The sequence below is a fragment of the Mangifera indica genome, chromosome 15 (assembly GCF_011075055.1).
Source record: "Mangifera indica cultivar Alphonso chromosome 15, CATAS_Mindica_2.1, whole genome shotgun sequence".
Classification (NCBI taxonomy): domain Eukaryota; kingdom Viridiplantae; phylum Streptophyta; class Magnoliopsida; order Sapindales; family Anacardiaceae; genus Mangifera; species Mangifera indica.
In genome coordinates this window covers 10,934,186-10,952,543 of record NC_058151.1, presented here as the reverse complement: position 1 = coordinate 10,952,543, position 18,358 = coordinate 10,934,186, and the positions used below count along the sequence as shown (strand labels likewise).

The 18,358-nt window shown below is 35.2% G+C and overlaps 2 protein-coding genes across 4 annotated transcripts; both read right to left on the bottom strand.

Moving 5' to 3' along the window:
* Positions 1-821: 821 nt before the first annotated feature.
* On the bottom strand, positions 822-2,540 carry LOC123197384. Of its 2 annotated transcripts, XM_044611654.1 has the most exons (3): positions 2,224-2,540; positions 1,055-1,876; positions 822-950 (listed from the first exon to the last, which is right to left on the bottom strand). In XM_044611654.1, the coding sequence occupies exons 1-2, from the start codon at positions 2,390-2,392 to the stop codon at positions 1,086-1,088; spliced, it is 960 nt and encodes a 319-aa protein (XP_044467589.1). In that variant the 5' UTR covers positions 2,393-2,540; the 3' UTR covers positions 822-950; positions 1,055-1,085. The 2 variants fall into 2 exon arrangements, with proteins under 2 accessions (XP_044467589.1, XP_044467588.1); XM_044611653.1 differs by having other exon boundaries at positions 822-1,876; positions 2,224-2,539.
* A 170-nt stretch (positions 2,541-2,710) lies between these two features.
* Positions 2,711-16,664, bottom strand: LOC123198249 (protein AAR2 homolog). 2 transcript variants are annotated; one of them, XM_044612919.1, is made up of 13 exons: positions 16,484-16,664; positions 16,312-16,394; positions 15,433-15,490; positions 15,077-15,136; positions 13,836-13,965; positions 12,422-12,645; positions 12,221-12,313; positions 12,074-12,145; positions 11,857-11,889; positions 3,875-4,006; positions 3,630-3,686; positions 3,255-3,350; positions 2,711-3,133 (listed from the first exon to the last, which is right to left on the bottom strand). In XM_044612919.1, the coding sequence occupies exons 1-13, from the start codon at positions 16,577-16,579 to the stop codon at positions 3,074-3,076; spliced, it is 1,194 nt and encodes a 397-aa protein (XP_044468854.1). In that variant the 5' UTR covers positions 16,580-16,664; the 3' UTR covers positions 2,711-3,073. The 2 variants fall into 2 exon arrangements, with proteins under 2 accessions (XP_044468854.1, XP_044468855.1); XM_044612920.1 differs by lacking the exon at positions 3,630-3,686.
* Positions 16,665-18,358: the final 1,694 nt, after the last annotated feature.

Genomic DNA, 18,358 nt, shown 5'->3' with positions numbered 1-18,358 from the left:
ACGATTGATAACATGTTTGTGTGCAGGTGTTTACCAAACCAAGGACGATTGAATTTCAGCAGAGATGAAAAGGGCATTATCAATGGCCTTGATGCCATCGAAACTAGAAAAATGAATCCCTCGTTAGGAAATAATGTACAAGACTTGCGGACTCCAGATAACTATATTAATCAGAATATCGAAATTAAAGCTATGAATGATGGGATTGATCACAATCAGATGGCAGAAGCCAAGGTGGAAGATAATTATATGAAAGACTGTGAAGACAGACTTGCCATGGAAAATCAAATGAGGTCCATGATGGCTCCTGCACCTGTTCATGGCAATGGTATAAACTTTGTTGGTTTAGGAGACCATAATTTCAGTGGTTTTCAAGAGCTTTCTGCAAGGAAGCCTGTTTATGAATTTGAACATCCCTCATCCATGCCTATGAACAACATACAGACTCACTACTACTTTAACCATCGATCTCCCTAGATAATGGATCTAGACAACAGTATGACAGGCAATCCCGACCACATGTCTCAGCCCCAAATGATGAATTATCAAACTTTCTTAATTCCTCCCTATAATGATTTTGGCTTCAGTTCATCACCATTCTCTTACTACTGAGCAGACAAGAATAGTTTTGTTGAAAAGCAATTTGGTGTTATGAAAAGAAGGCAAGCAGGCAGCCTTCCACTAGATTTTGTTTAGATTAAGACAAAATGTAGCTTCTCAGTTCTGCTTACTGTTAATTTGTGCTCAATAAACTTCTTTTGCCATGGAACTTAAATGCTAACAATAATGAAAGGTAGGTAAAAAGCATGAAACATGAAAAATTCAACAAACAAAAGGTGATATTCTACTCAAAGATATCAACATTGGAGAGCAAGCCTAAATAATTATGTCACTGGAAGCCAATATCTTGAAGACAAACAACATATAAGAATTATGACCTACATAAAACCCTGTGAAAACATCACACAAAAGTAATGTGTTTTAATTTATCATGCAAAAATGAAGACAGAAAGAATATAACTTGTTTTTGATATGAAAGAACTACAATACTGACCTGGGTTGACATAAAAAGTAAGGATAACAACTCAGCGCTTTTGTGCTTTCCTTCGTCTTGATTGTGCCTTCTGCCATTTCTTTCTTGAAACCAGTTTGCTCTTTGGTTTCAATTTTATCTCAGATGAGAACTTATAATTTGGATCTCTCATGCGCGCTTGTATGTCCTTGAAAAACTCCATATTCAATTTCTTAGGCCCTCCCTGTCTAAGCTCCTCATATTCTGGTCCCGAGACAATGTTTTCAAATGCCCCTATAAGTATATCTATATCACTCATGACTTCCCAGACATTTATATAGCGCCCATCTGGCCCCTTCTTCAATTTTTTCAATGCATTCTCAACTGCAAGCTTCCTAGCTTGCTTTCCAGGAGACAGCTCTTCTGGCTCATTTTCAGCTTTCAAAAGCTCTGAGATGGTTCGATATTTAGGTTTCTCATCAAATTCAAACAATTTATCAATATACTTATCACTAGCTTCACTTGGATAGGGTTCAGTTGGTATATCATTATCATCATCTTCTTCGCTGCCAGTCCACAGAGTCTTCTCCTCGTCACTTCCTGACCAAACACTATACAATTCATCACTGTCATCAGCATCGATTAAGTCTGAGTGCTCCTTCGCCTTCCGTCTTACTTCCTTGATTTCTTTTTCAAGACGACTTTGACCCTTCTCCGAATTGCTTTCATCTTCACTTCCTGTCCATAGACACTCATCTTCATCCATCTGTTTCTTCCAGGCTTTCCTAAAGTCCTTGTCACCGGGTTTCCTACCACCAAAGAGATCATAATGGTTACGTCCACCTCGAGCATATGACCGCCACACTACAGAACGATCAAAATATTAATATAGGTTGAACAGAAACAACATTGCTCCAAAGTCTAGTCCGAACCACAGATTAAACAATCAGAAAACTACCAAAATCCCCCTTTCTTCCTATAAAAGCTAACTAAAAATCCATAAGAATAAAACGAAGATGATACATGAACTTATTTATGCATTCATTGAGGACTTTCTACGAGTACATCGACTGCAAATACTAAACACTTCCATTAAAATAGATACCCAGCTAGTTGTCAATCGATTATTTACATACATAATGGTAGACAAGTAAATAACAAACATTAAATTTTGGATTACAAATTGAAATATCAAAAAGGTGGAAGCTAACCTTGAAAACTAAAGGACAACCCACCAAGGGTATGATTCCTGGACCTGCTAACAGCTGAGAGAGAAAGAGAGTAAAATCTTAAAGAGGGTTGCAAAGGGTATTTTTGAAGGGAATGGTTTCCAAAGAAAGACGAAAAGTTGGAAAGGCGGGAACAAAGCCTCCTCGCCATTGTTTCATACCAACACCTCGTCTTCTATAGGTTTAGTCCATTTATCCGAATCACCGTTCTCCATTTGGTGAGAGTACTAATATCATTCGTACTTCAGAAATTTTTCGTTCCTAGTTCCGTATTGGAGAACAAAACTTGAAAGGACAAACCATGCCTACTTTCTTTTTTCTTTTTTATAGGAAAAACCTAATCGAAGTGAAACACCACTCTTATGAGACCAAATCACTCGCATCAAATAACAATGTATACTTTTTCTTTCGCTTCAAAATCATTTAATCAAATATTATCACTTCAATTTGAATAAACAAATTTGTATAATTTATTTAACCAAGTAGTATTACTCTTGTCAAAACCATGTATAATTGTAAGGCTTAATTTATGGAAAAACACAAATTAACATAGAAAAAGTCACATGATTTACAAACAAATGCTATAAAAATCTCCTCTCATTACATTCTGCAGACCCCTCAGCCACTGAAATTCAGCTAGCCTGATAAATTTACATTCACATTCTGAGACTGTTCCCTCTACCATTGCTATGTTACAAGAGAATGTATCATTAACTTGTGTCAAGGCAGAATGAGAAGCTGGAAGTGATTCCACTGACATTGTTCCTTTTTTCTGGTTAAGCTGTTTCTTTTCATCCCCCGTTGGGAAAGAAAGTAACGCTGCCGCTGGTGTCTAAGCTGAAGTGGTTTCATTATAACTTGAGTCGTCGAAAATCTCTACAACAGGAGCATACTGCACATGTTCAAAACTGAGTAAGCCTCTCCCTGTATGTTTATGTGCACAGATGTGTGTATGTGTGATAGAGAGAAAGAGAGAAGAAATCTGTCAAAACTTAATAAATCAAGATATTAACCTCATCATTTTCCTCGAAATATATACCATCAACTGCACTGCTCTGCTGAAATTCCCACCCTAGACTGCTCTCCAGCAGCTCTCTGAATTTCCTTGTCTATACAGGCAGAAAAACTGAATTTAGATTTTCACCTAACATAGTCAGGTCACAATATACATTCATCAACTTCACATAAGAAATATATAAAACACAAAATTAATGAAAATAAAATATTCTCATTTTCATCTTATGCTGAATGGCACATAAATCTGAGTTCTCAAGATCTTGGACAATTGGCAACAGCATCTGAAGAGAGTATGAGAGAGCATCGGAGACTCCATTTCCATCTTTGGCAGAAAATATAGTGACAGATAGAGCCAAGCTTAGAGAACTTACCCATGACAAAAGATCTCCATCAACAACAGAAGCTTCTTGCAGTAATGAAAAGAAATCCTGTATTTTCATTGATCAATATCACATCCAATGTACCAAAGATTCACGGTTGCTTTTTCACTTTAAATAACAAGTTCACTGAATGGAAAAATAAGTTAAGTAACACAATGCATAACTAATATATAAATGGTAAAGATCAGAATTCAAGTGGCAAATGACGAGCAGAACAAATAATCTAAGATCATTACCTTGCAAAGACGATGTAGAAAACTATCTGCAGATAACCATGAATCATCTAATAGTGCTGATGCTCCAGTCTGGGTACCGCTATGATCTTTCTGAAGTCCATATTTCAGTTGATAGTATATGACCTTAATGAACTGTGACCAGTACAACACATGTTAAATAACCATAAGAACAAATCATGAACACCAAATATCAGTTAAATACAAATAAAAAAAAAAAGCGCTCAATTTGTGAATGTCTTAAGGTGTATATATCAAATTTATCAATGGAACATAATATAGACAGCTAAAACGTGTGGAAAGAGTAACAACTAAAGCTTCCTCTTCAACTAACAAGAAAGGCAATGATGTCACCTCAAGACACCTTAAGACATTCACATGTACCAAAAGGCAATTTGTGAAGTCCCTCTTGCACTGGAGATACAAAGATGCCCACTGAATCAGGAAGAGCCAAGTGAAAGTCAGCCAAGCCATAAGTCTTAGCTTTGACCTCCCCCCAACAGAAAAAGAGAAGGCACAGCCAAAGAAAAGATGCTCATGAGTTATGACAGTTGATATACACAAAACACTCTAGAAGAGGCAAGAACGCCATGAGCCTGAACACAGTCCATGGTATGTAAACAGCTGAAGGAAGCGGACCAGAGAATAACTGAGTGGTGAGGAACATGCGTCGAAAAATCACAGGAGATGATGAATAGAATTCATGTCTAGTCGATTGTGAAACACATCCCAAGTAAAGTCAATAGAGAATTTTCTTAAAGAATGGCCTTTCAAGACAAAATGATCAATAACTCCAACCCACAGACATATCATAATCAAGTTACAAATATGCTGAATATCCAAAGTATCCAATGGAAAAAACCATGAGCCATCCTGAATGATATCCAATACCTTGGCCTCCTAAGGTAACACCGCAGAAGATAGAATCGTGAATGAAAACAAGTCACAGAAAGACCCCTAGGGCAACCAATGATCCTGCCATAGAGAGATATCTCGCCTATCACCAATGCATGTGATAATAAGACCCAACACCAATCTTGCTAGAGAAAAATCTTTCTCCAGGACCATATAGCCCCATAAGTAACTCAGATATGCTAGATAGAGCAATTTCGAAGAGAGAACCAATGAACCCAAAATGACCAAATAAAAGTGTGATTCGTAAGAAGTCTCTAGAGATGCTTAAGGATAGTCGCCCAATTCCAATCTTGAACCTGGATGATCCTCATACCTCCCTCCTACAATGAATACCAGAAAGAAGCCCAAACTACCTTTGCTCTTGAATGAGACAAAGAAGTGCCTTTCAAATGGAAAAATTGTCAACAATACTAATCTTTTTTATAATAGCTACTAGTAAGAAATACACGAAGGACTAGTAGACCTGAATAGAAAAACACATTGACTTGATCAGTTGAAGTTGACTAACATAAGTCAACAAGGTCAAGGTCCACAACTAGATCATAGAAAGTATCCACTCAAACAAATGGCGTACAATCAGAATACTTAATTCGAGTAGTGATAGATGCCACCCCCAAGTACCCGATCGATAATATACCCATTGGAAACCCAAGAGAGACTGCAACTGCACTCGACTCTCATCAATAACCCTTGAAAAAAATGACTCTTCTATAAATTTGTAATTAAACTAAGAACTAGGCACAATTATCTAGGGGAATTCCAACTAAAAAAGCATAAACACGACAAAAAACCATCAAATCATCCAAAAAATAAAAATGGGTAATGGTTTTCTACTTACATCTTCAATGGTATTGAAACCCATGAACCTAAAAAGCTTCCCATAAAATACTACTCAATCCCTCCATAGCCAAGACAAAAAGAAAAGTGGATAAAAGGATCCCTCTGTCAGACTCCTCTAGATGACGAGAAGCAACCATGAAACTGTCGTTCAAAGCAAGAGAAATGTGAAAAGTCATACACATTTCAATCCACTAAACCATGAGATCAAAAATGACAATAGTCTACAACCCCAATAGATGAAGTCCCAACTCATGGTATCCAAATTTTTGAGAATATCAACCTTTAAGGCCCTTTGAGATGAAGAACCCCCAAGGTTTGTTTGGGAAAAACGATAACTGAAAACCCCTTATGACATGAGGAATAATAGTTTTAAATCGATTTACAATTACCTTAGAAATGCACTTGTAAAACACATTACAATACAAAATTGGTCTCAAGTCACCCATGCTCTTTAGACACTCCATCTTAGGAACTAAAGCAACCGTTGCATCATTCACACGCCCAGGCATTAAATATGTCTTCTCTTTTTCTATTTAAGAGGAAGTAAAAGCTAAGACTCTTATGGCTTTGTTAAGTTGTATATGAGTTGTATCTCTAAATTAGGAAGAACATAATTAAAGTGATTGTATATTTGTAAACTAGGAAAGTACATATACTCTTCCTAAAGCAGGATTTAGAAATTCATATAAATATTGATATAAATTCACTCTTTTAAGATAGAATATTTTTCTCAAAGTTATTCACATGGTTATCAGAGCCAATATTAGGGTTCTAAAAATTTTTTTCGATAATCTTGATTTATTTTTCGACAAGTTTACATCATTTTTAGGCGTTCTTTTTTTACCACCGTGCTTCTGTCATTCTTCGATGGTCATGTCTATACTATTGTGATCGGAATGACTTCATTGACAATCCCCTGAAAAGAGAGCCACCATCCGCCGATACACGCACCATCACGTGTCGATCAGACTTCTGGATACCTCCATCGCCGATCTACTTCTTCGGCGAGCGTGCATAAGACGCCGGTGAGTCAGTCTGTGGTGACTTCATCGTCATCGATCATCGGAATCGGCGTCACGCGTCAGTTGTTTCTGTCTCGGATCGTCATCTCCGATCTGCTTTTTCGACACGCGTTAGACTATACCACTGGCACTGTTGAACTCGAAAGATTCTAACGAGTAATCACCTCATAGTCTCTTTGTTGTTCGTCGCCGTCGTCGTTGCCGGAAAAGTCAAATAGTGTTGAATTTGCTATTTTTTATTAATTGCCAGTGAAGGATTTTCGAAATCAGATGCATTTACTCCATTTCTCTCCCTTCCTATTATTACTACTGAAAAGTTATTAGGAAGTGTTAATTATACTTCATGGGCTGAATCTATAGAGTTATGGTTCACAGGACAAGGTTTAGAAGACCATTTGACCGTTCAAGCTACTGATTTAAAAGAAACTGATATTGATAAGGCTAGTTGGGTCAAAACTGATGCATTATTGTGTAGTCTGTTATGGCAATCTATTGATCCATCTCTATACCCTATTTACAAAGCTTATAGAACATGTGTTGATATTTGGAATCAAGCCAAATTGCTTTACACTAATGATATTTAAAGGTTATATTCGGTTGTCTTTAGTATGGTTAATCTAAAACAACAAGATATGAGTATACCAGACTTCCTGAGGCAGATGTCCTCTTTAAAAGTTGAATTTAATGCTATTCTGCCTGTCGGCAAGAGTGTAGCTGAGGATTTGGCACAACGTGACAAGTTCTTTATGGTCTTGACTCTCACTGCAATCAATCCAGACCTTGCTCCTATTAGAGATCAAATCCTAGGAAGTGCAACCATTCCAACATTAGATGATGTATTTGCTGGTCTGCTCAGAGTTTCCTCTACCGCAGGACCCACAACTACAGACTCTGCTGCACTAGTCTTGCGATCTCCAAACCACTCTAAAGAGTCAAGTGACCGTGGGAGTAAAGGCGGTTGTCCAAGATGCAGTTACTATAATAGATAGGGACATATTCAAGAAAAATGTTATAAGCGACATGGGAGACTTACACACAATGTCAATGTTGCACAATCAGTCCTTCAATTAGCTCCTCTTGATCATCATCTAGAAATTTCAACAAGACAGCTTCAACCAATTCCTCAGTCAGTTACTCTCACTGGAGCTGATTACGAAGAATACCTTCAGTACCAGGCAACAAAACAGTCATCTCAATCCTCTGTTGCCTTGGGTCCTAAATTTAGGTGCCTCGGATCATATTTCTGGTAACTCTAGTTTATTTTCACATTTTAATCATTCCAAATCCTTTTCTTCTGTCACACTAGCGGATGGCACAAAATCTATAGTTAAAGTCGTAGGACATGCTAATCCATTACCCAATCTATCTTTAGATTCTGTTCTTTATCTTCCTAATTGCCTATTTAATCTTGTTTTAGTGAGTAAATTAACACGAGCCTTGAATTGTTCCGTTACATTTACTAATGATATCTTTGTTATACAGGATCGAAGTTCGGGCAAGACGATTGGCACAGAACGTGAGTCATAAGGGCTTTATCACTTGTCCCTTCCTTCTTCCGTTGCTTGCATTGCTATTGAGTCTCCAACTCTTCTCCACAATCGTTTGGGGCATCCTAGTTTCTCCAAGCTTCAAAAGATAGTCCCTCGTTTATCCAGTTTGTCATCTCTTGAGTGTGAGTCTTGTCAACTTGGGAAGCAGTCTTGTAGTTCCTTCCCAAGGCGTGTCAATAATCAAGTTTCATCTCATTTTGAGTTAGTTCACTCCGATGTGTGGGGTCCTTATCGAGTCAAGTCTACTTTAAATTTTTAATATTTTGTGACATTCATTGATGATTATTCGCATTGCACGTAGATATTTTTAATGAAAAGTCGGTCTGAGTTATTTTCTCATTTTCAATCATTTTGTGTCGAAGTTAAAACATAATTTAATTCTTCTATACGCACATTACGTAGTGATAATGCGAGTGAATATTTTTCTACGTCTTCCACAAATTTCATGTTTTCTCAAGGGATTCTTCATCAGTCTTCTTGTGCTTATACCCCGCAACAAAATGGGGTTGTTGTGTGCAAAAATAGACACCTTATTGAAACAGCTCATACATTATTACTACATTCACATGCTCCTATACATTTTTAGGTTGATGCAATTCTCACTGCTTGCTATCTCATTAATCGGATGCCCTCCTCAGTATTGCAAAATCAGATTTCGCATTCAATTCTCTTCCCTACTAGCCCTTTATACACTATTCCTTCACATGTCTTTAGTTGCACATGTTTTGTACATAACCTTTCCCTAGGTCTTGATAAACTATCTGCTCGGTCTATCAAATGTATATATCTTGGTTACTCTCGTCTCCAGAAAGGTTACAAATGTTACTCTCCTACGACATGTCGTTACTTTATATCCACTAATGTTACTTTCTTCGAGTCCTCTCCTTCTCTTCATCTAAAACCCAATCTCCTGTCACTGAGAGTCTTCCATTACCTACTTTTATTCGTACTTTCGATGTACATTCGGCAATCATCCCACAATCTACACTCACACAAGATTTAGAACCTGTTTCCCCGATTGTTGACTCTCCTGCAGGTACTAATATCACTTCTATTGCTCCAATGGCTCCTGTTGACTCATTTCCTGCTGCTGCATCTAGCCCGGTTGAGGTCCTACATCCTGACGACCAATTTCCTATTACCATCCGTAAAGCTGTAAGATCCTCTCGTAATCCTATTTATACCTTTCTTAGTTATCACCGTTTATCCTCACTATATTATGCCTTTGTGTCCTCTTTATCCTCCATTTCAATTCCTAAATCTGTTAGTGAGGCTCTTTCTAATCCAAGTTAGAGGCAAGCAATAGTGGATGAAATGACTGCGTTACATCATAATGGTACTTAGGAATTGGTTAAATTACCTCCGGGTCACTCCACTATTGGTTGTCGTTGGGTTTACACAGTCAAGACTAATCCTAATAGTACTATTGATCGTCTCAAGGCCCGGTTGATTGCTAAAGGTTATACTTAGGTCTATGGTTTGGATTATGGTGACACATTCTCTCCAGTGGCCAAGATGTCCTCCGTTCGGTTATTCTTATCTATGGCTATCATTCATCATTAACCCTTGTTTCAGTTACACATAAAAAATGTCTTTCTTCATGGTGAGCTTCAGGAGGAGATATATATAGTGCAACCGCCTGGTTTTGTTGCTCAGAGGGAGTCTGATTTGGTTTGTAAACTTTGACGCTCATTATACAGTCTAAAACAATCTCCACGTGTCTGATTTGGACGCTTTTGTACAGTTATTCAAGAATTTGGTATGACTCGATATGAGTCGGATCATTCTGTATTTTACAGACACACGTTGCGAGGAAAGTGCATTTATCTGGTTGTTTATGTCAACGATATTGTTATCACTAATGATGATCAAGAAGGTATTGACCAATTAAAACAACATCTATTTAATCATTTCCAAACCAAGGACTTGGGAACACTTAAATACTTTCTTAGGATAGAAGTTACTCAATCTAAGACAGGTATTATTATCTCTCAGAGGAAGTATGCATTGGATATTTTGGAGGAGACAGGGATGTTGGATTGTAAACCTATTGATTCTCCTATGAACCCTAATACTAGACTTGTGCTAGGACAAGGGGAGCCACTTGCAGACCCTGGGAAATATCGGAGGTTAGTAGGTAAACTCAACTATCTGACTATCACAAGACCAAATATCTCTTTTCCAGTTAGTGTTGTCAGTCAATTTCTCCAATCTCCGTGCGATTCTCATTTGGATGCAGCTATTCGAATCCTGAGGTATATTAAGAGAGCACCAGGAAAAGGACTCTATGAAGATAAAGGTCATACTCAGATTATTGGATATTTTGATGCTGATTAGGCAGGATCTCCATCTGATAGACGCTCGACTTCTAGATATTGTATTCTTGTTGGTGGTAACTTGGTTTCATGGAAAAGTAAAAAGCAAGATGTTATGGCAAGATCAAGTGCAGAGGCAGAATATCATGCTATGACATTGGCTACCTGTGAGCTTGTATGGTTAAAACAATTGGTTCAAGAGTTAAGATTTACAAATATATCACAGATGAAGCTACTTTGTGATAACCAGATAGCACTTCATATTGCTTCTAATCCAGTATTCCATGAAAGAACGAAACATATAGAAATAGACTGCCATTTCATTCAAGAAAAGATTTTATCAAGGTGTATAACTACTAACCACGTCAGCTCCAATGATCAATTTGTAGATATCCTTACTAAGTTTCTTAGGATTCCTCGTATTGAATTCATTTGTAATAAGCTTGGTGCATATGATTTGTATGCTCCAGCTTGAGGGAGAGTGTTAAGTTGTATATGAGTTGTATCTCTAAATTAGGAAGAAAATAATTAGGGTGATTGTATCTTTATAAATTAGGAAAGTATATATACTCTTTCCTGAAGTAGGATTTAGAAATTCATATAAATATTGATGTAAATTCACTCTTTTGAGATAGAATATTTTTCTCAAAGTTATTCATAGGCTTGACCAACTTTCACTTGATTCTTCTTGATTCAATAGACATCTTTGCATCTCTTATGCAAGAGTGACTTAAGACATATTCTCTCACGGTTAGCCCTATTTGCCATGGTCTACTTTTTTGTGGTATAAACAAAAGAATCGCACATTCCATCAATATCACATTTCTCAACAGGATATTACTACAAATATTTGTAATTTAGTTCAGGCTAAAATTTTGGACTAGATGCTAAAATTGAGATCTCACCTCAACTTTGTGCTATTTGGCCACCTAATTAGATTTGGAGCTCATGTGCTTCCATAAGACTCTATGGGGCCTCGTGTTTCATTTGTATCTTTGGTTTATTCATTTTCACATTTTCTTATGGCATGCCCTCGTATCTCCTATTATCTTTTTCTATTATATAATCCTTAATTACTACAAAAGAAGAACTAAAAAAGAAAAAGGAAAACTAATTTGACACATCAAAGAATGCATTTGTTTACTAAACAAGTGGTACAACTTTCCATCAAAGGACACTAGGGCCTACAAAGTTGGAAAAAACATTCAAATTGAACTAGAAATCAAGATAACAAAGGTTGATCTAGTTGCCTTTCAAGTTTCCACAAACATTTCTCTCACATGACCACAAGTTTACACAGTTATTCAAGTTGCAAGAAACATCCAAGTAATTAGTAAGATTACCTTTACAAATAGCTGACTCCTAGTATGAAAAGGCTGCAAGAAAGAAAATAAGGAAAAAATAAATTAGAGTCTTTAAATAGTGTAAATAACAAATTCCAAATAAATAAATAAAATTAAGATTAAAAAGCCTATGAACTGAACAAATTTTTCATGCAAAACCTTATAAGCTTCTTGAAGAAAGAAAGGAAGACACACAAAAGGCACAAACACTACTTACAGCTTCAGTGCAACCAAATAAAAGGCTAACCAAAGACTTCCACTGCAGAAATGCTTCAAGTGACTGCCCCATCTGCAATACTATTCAGTGTAATAAATATCCGACAAAATTAAATATGGGAAAATGTCTATTTTTCCTTGTGCATACCAGAAATGATATAAAAGCAAATTGCAGCTCCCCAAGAAGTGAGTCCTCTGAACCTCCATATTCTTTTATGAGTAAGCTCTCCAATAATTGTGTCTGAACAGACAGTAAATGTATATATACAGCAATAAACAATAAGATAAAATTAAAAAGTGTTCTCCAGGTATAGTACTCTTCAAAATTTATATATATATAGATACTTGCCTTGTCAAGATTCAAAGATGTAAGTTCATTCCCTTGCATTCCTCTGCGCTTAATCACTCGAGGAATTGATGTGTAGTAACATCCTTTCTTTTGAGACTTGTCTTCAGTTGTCGAGAACTTACTTGTCTTCAACTGCTCATCCAGAGCTTTCTCCATTGATGTTTTTGGAGTGTTTTTCCCCAATCCAGACTCAGATGTGACTGTTATTTCTCCTCCAATTGGTTCTGGAAATTACATGAACTGAAAACATAAACTTTATGCATAATTGAACTATCTGCAGAGGAATATTTTGCATTTATTTTTTGAAGGAAAGAAAACTATAAAAGTCCTAGTTCTAGAGAGCTTACTTAATCAATGTCATATTGCTAGCAATAGCAACTTGATAAAATGGATCCATAGCACCATGAAATAATCAATACTAAAGGAGCAAAAATCAGCTTAGTATTCAAACATGTACAAAAAATAAATCTAAATTATACATACATACATACATACATACATACATAGCCGTTTAATCAATAACACTGCACTTTTTACATAATTGCTTATATCTAAGAACATTACAGTAAAGCATTTTAAACGGTCAGGGTTGCTCAGCATGTGTCATTTTCCAGGGCATTAGTTGTATACTAGATGTAATCTCAAACATTCAAAATACTAGAGTAAGTGATACGAATCCTTCCTAAGCACTTCAATAAATATAATGATATATCGATTAACATAAGTAGAGCCTCAGTGAACCTGAAAATCCAATTAGAGTATTGAAGTTCATTGAGGTATCTTAGATGAAACCCATTAAGGAGTACCATCTGCAAAAAGAGTGTTCTTGCTTCTTCCTTAATAAAGAAGAAACAATTCTGTAACTACTAATTACAGGACAAGGAAATAGTCATAAGAGAGTAATCAATTTAGCATCAAACAATAACAAGAAGAAGCAAAGGGAAAAAGGAAAAGCCAAGTCACCAAAACAAAGTAAAGAAAACAAGCAAAACCAGAGCCATACACAGTCATCCATTTATTTTATCAAAGACCCATGTGGCATTAAGGGTTACCTTCCAGATTAAATTCTACTTACTATATGGAGAAAAACTTAATGACAAAGGTTGACAGATTCAGCATCAATGATCTTTTGGGTTTACTTGTGTCAACTTTACAAATTTTTAGAGGTTCACAAGACAACTTGCATCCCATAAAAAATCTGAAACCCGAATCAAAAGATAAAAAGGTTGGAAGCATGTTCAGAAACGCCGATAAAAAATGAAAATACGAAAGAGGCTTAGAATAAAATTTGGCAAAACTTTTATAAAAATTTTAACTTTTAAAAATATCAAGTCTTCTTACATAAGCAATACTGGAAATCCTGATAGATTTGTCAACCAGACTGTGAGTATGAACGTAGTTCAAAAGAACATACCAAGCCGCTCAATGGTGCTCTTTGTAATGTAGTTAGATAATCGCTTCCAATCTCCATACCGACTAAGAGTGTACGGACCAAGCTGCCTGTCAAACTCCAAACTTCGAACTGCTTGACAATATCTCATTTCCTAAAAGTTAACATAAATAAGAATGTGAAGAGAGAGAGAGGGGGAGAGAGACAAACATACCAAATTTTTTAAAAAAATCCAAAGAGCAAAATAATTATTTAATTTAAAAATTTATTCATCCAAAGTTTAGGGCTTAAAATTTTGATAAGAATATCTTCAATGGACAAATACACTAACAACAAGCTAGTCTTAGGTCAACTAAATTTCTCCTAAAAAGTACTTCAGAAATGGGAAGGGCTATAAATGTACCTATTAAAAAATTAAGAGTTGAATTTCCAACTCTAAAGATTCAAATAACACAGCGAAATTACAAGAGCACAAATTCCAAGATAAAAAATTACAAAGCCTAGAGAGAATACATTTGCACTGTATAGTCAGTTTCAGGTTGGTTGAGGTCCATCAACAGACTTACCCGGGTGTGCTAACTAGGTTAAATACAAAGAAATAAGCCTGAAATACTCCACTGTTCTTGCATGTACCTCTCATGACTTAGATATCTAAAAAAATTGGGTCAATGAATAAACCTAATTCAACTTAGCTTGGCAATTTCTCCATTGAAAATTTTTAATTTTTATGGTTACTCAACTTAGCTAGAATATTTTCTTAGACCCCTAAGCCTCTTTCTTATAAACTCCAAACCTTTTACTAAACGAAACCATGAAAAGTCTCTAAGGAAAAGCAAAAATACATAAAAATTAAAGGGGTAAAAATAAGAAGAAATTTCATGCAATGCTGTTGCAAACATTAGTGATCAAAAACAGAATAGGTTAGTGATTTCTAACAGAACTTTAGGTTTGCCCCTTAGCCATAGCAAAGTAAAGTTTGCCATCGAATTTAGAAAGACACAAAGCAATACAATATATTCTAGGACTTCAAGTTAAAAAATGTAATCCATAGTGTGCTCTTGTGATAGGAATGGTAACCCGATTTACTATAGTAGCATGTTCCCCCAAGTGGAAGAGCTAAAATGTACTCAAACTTTAGATCCCAAGGCTGCATCTCCTATATACAGATTAACAAGCGAAATTTTTATCCTAAGGAAAATACTTGGCATATGTCATTTCAAATATTAGCATATGCTAGCTTCATTGAAATGATTTAAGATTTAAACCTCATCTTCAGATACTTTGACCAAGCACTCCTCTTGTTGTTCCCACTTACGAACAATAACCTGTTGTATTTATGACATAAAATGCATGAGAAAGGTCAGTGCTTCTAAACTTTTGATCAAACTGACAAACAACTAAGTTTTAACTGATTTCACATATTTCACAAATCTAGGCACAATAGAAATCAAGTGACAATTTCACAAATAGTAAATCTGGCATCCCTTTAAGCTAGCAACAATATGGGAGGAAAAAATATTTTGTTCTAGGCGAACTCCAACCAAAATAACAAATTGATAATATCATCAAACTATAGCAAATTTTATGTATACATAATTTAAGAAACCATTTTGGATCACACCTCTGAGGGGCCAGCATCAATGAAGAAGCCAATAATTGGAGAGAACTCCTTCCCATCTCTGCATCAGAATGAAACATTCAGATAAAAACTGCCATGAATTTTGATGGACAAACTACATATACATAAAAGCTTTAATGTCCAACCAGTATTAACAAAGAGCAATATTTAACCTTAAAAATTCAAATTCCTTACATAAGCACATTTACTTTAATTATGGCAATAGAAGAGTCAAACATTGCAACAGGCCTCCCACCAGCATGTTGCAAACCCCACGCTCAAAAATATATTAATTTACTGTTAAACCCACGAAGCCTACCACATTTAGCCAAAATATGTAATATCATTTGACAATTAGTAATGCTACATGGACAAAGCAGGCATAAATAATCTTTCAAACAATGGCATTGTTTTCCTATGGCCAGGACATTCATCATCATTGATTGAGTATTTATGTGTCGATCTCTTATATAACATTGTTTTTGTTTGTACAGGATGTTTGTATTTATATTAATCTTCCACATTTTATTTGTTAATAGAATAAAACTACAAAACTATGTGTATAAACAAATTTTACTAATTTATCTATACAAACTGAGGTGATTGTGATTGGGTAATATAATTGTTTATTTTTTATCTAACTTCAAAATCACTCAATTAGTTGCTACCACGTATAAGTTTATCCAATTTATTTATACATGTAGTATTCCTCTTGTTTATAACTAATAAGTGCACTATGAGAAGTTTAAGTAAACACTTCCATAATTTAAACTGATGAATGTGCATAAAAATTCATCTTAACAAGAATAAATGCAGAACAGTGAAACCTCAATCGGTTCTTACTATCCATGATTCTTAATAACAGTACAAATAATAAGTAACCTGGTAGATGAACTATAAAAGACGAAATGAACTCCAGGAGGAATCATTTTGATGCCCTTGAAAGCAGGGCCGAGAGAGAACACCTGAAAAATAAATAAGAACTGATATTTGGGTTTACACTTGGTAAGCAAGGAGATAGAGAAACAGATGAGAATGGGAAGTTAAAAAGAACCTGGGTGTCAATGCCAACAATCGTGTACTGAGGAACATCGAGAAGGAGAAGTGTTACTCCGTTTCTTACCAACTCTAATGCGGCTTCTGGGTCCATATTTTTGCCCTTGGAAAGCACAAAGCTTCGTTTGTTTTGAGAGTTCGCTGGATGTTGATGACATGTTGCAATTGAATCGCTAGAACCATCGGGTATTTATCGATCGGCCTGTTATTTTGTTAACATTTGGGGTGATTTAATAAGTCCACATGTTGCAACCCTTGGTTTTTTTAGGGCCGAAGGTCTTATGCCAGTCCAAAGTGCATTGCATTCCCGAAGGCCAAATGACTATTTCCCACCAAAGATTTAGTGCACGTAGAGCTTGTCATCGGTTAATTATCAAAAATTCAAAAATTTACTATTTTATTATTATTATCAAGGATAAATTTGTTATTTAATAAAAATATTTTAAAAACTAAAAATTTATCATATTTTCACTCCCAAATTTAAAAACTAGCAGGCCAACCCTATCCAAACTTTGAAAAACTTCATTACCTTCTAGGTTTTTATAAAAGTTATCGACGACTGAAGACGATAACAACGGCAATATTTTCCCTCCCTCTTAATTTTTCTATCAACCGCGATTCATTTTCAACCATCATCAGTTGTCTTCTCCCCTCACCAATGACGTAATGAAGAGATCTCGGTCTCTTTGTTACACCATCGTGCCAAGAAGAGATCTCAATCTCTTCGTTGTTTTATCATGCGATGAAGAGATTGAGATCTCTTCGTCACACTATTGATGAGGGAAGAAGACGGCTGAAATCGGAGCATAGCTAAAAGAGAAGCAGGGAGGGAGGGAAAGCGTCGTTGTCATTGTCATCTCCGTCCGCTGGCAGCTACTACAAAAACCCTAAGGGGAAATTTTGATTTTTCAAACCTTAAGTAGAGGAAAATGGGGTAAAATTATTAGTTTTAAAACTTGGTGGGGTAAATTGTAATAAATTTTAATTTTTAAAATATTTTTATTAAATAACAATTTTACCTCTAAAATTTAACAGAAAAGTAGGTATTTTAATTTTTAATAGTTATCCAATGAGAAATTGAGTTTGCATCAAACCTTGGGTAGGAAATAGTTGTTTGGCCCATTCCCAAATTGGTAGCCATCAATTATTAAAATCCAAATATTCGTCATGAATAATTAAAATTAAAGTTTTAAAAATAAAATTATTATTTAACTAATAATATATTAAAAATAATAAAACATTAACCATTTTCTCTGTAAGTTTAGAGAACTAACATTTTTTTCTTATAATTAAACTTTGAAATATTATACTTTTTCCTTTAAGGTTTTTTTCTTTTTTTACCTCCCTAATTTGGCATTGTCACTGGCTAACTTTTCTCTCCCTCCCTTTTTCCAGTGCCAAAAACTGGATGAAGAATGTCTTCATATCGTATATTAAAAATCTAATTTTCTGTATCATATATCGAGTATCGTACTATATAATATAACTTTTAAAAAATAAAATAATAAAATAATCTAATTAACATATCTTCATTTTAGAAAATATTATAAATATTTTTTAAAATTTTTTATTTTTCATATGCATCTCTATATCATTTTTTTTTTAAATGTATCGATCTATATCGATAATACATATCGTATTATAAAATATGTTTCGTATCGTATGATACATCTATTATATCATATTAATTCGATACACCCAATAACATGTATCATTTTTTACCTATAGTATATCATATTATAAGATACGTATCATATATCATAAAATACTAATAACTATGAAGTTTATATGTTCATAAAGGAATCCCATTTTATTCTTTTGTACTGCTCTTTGCTTCACCTTCAAGAGAATCATAAAATGTCAATGATTTATG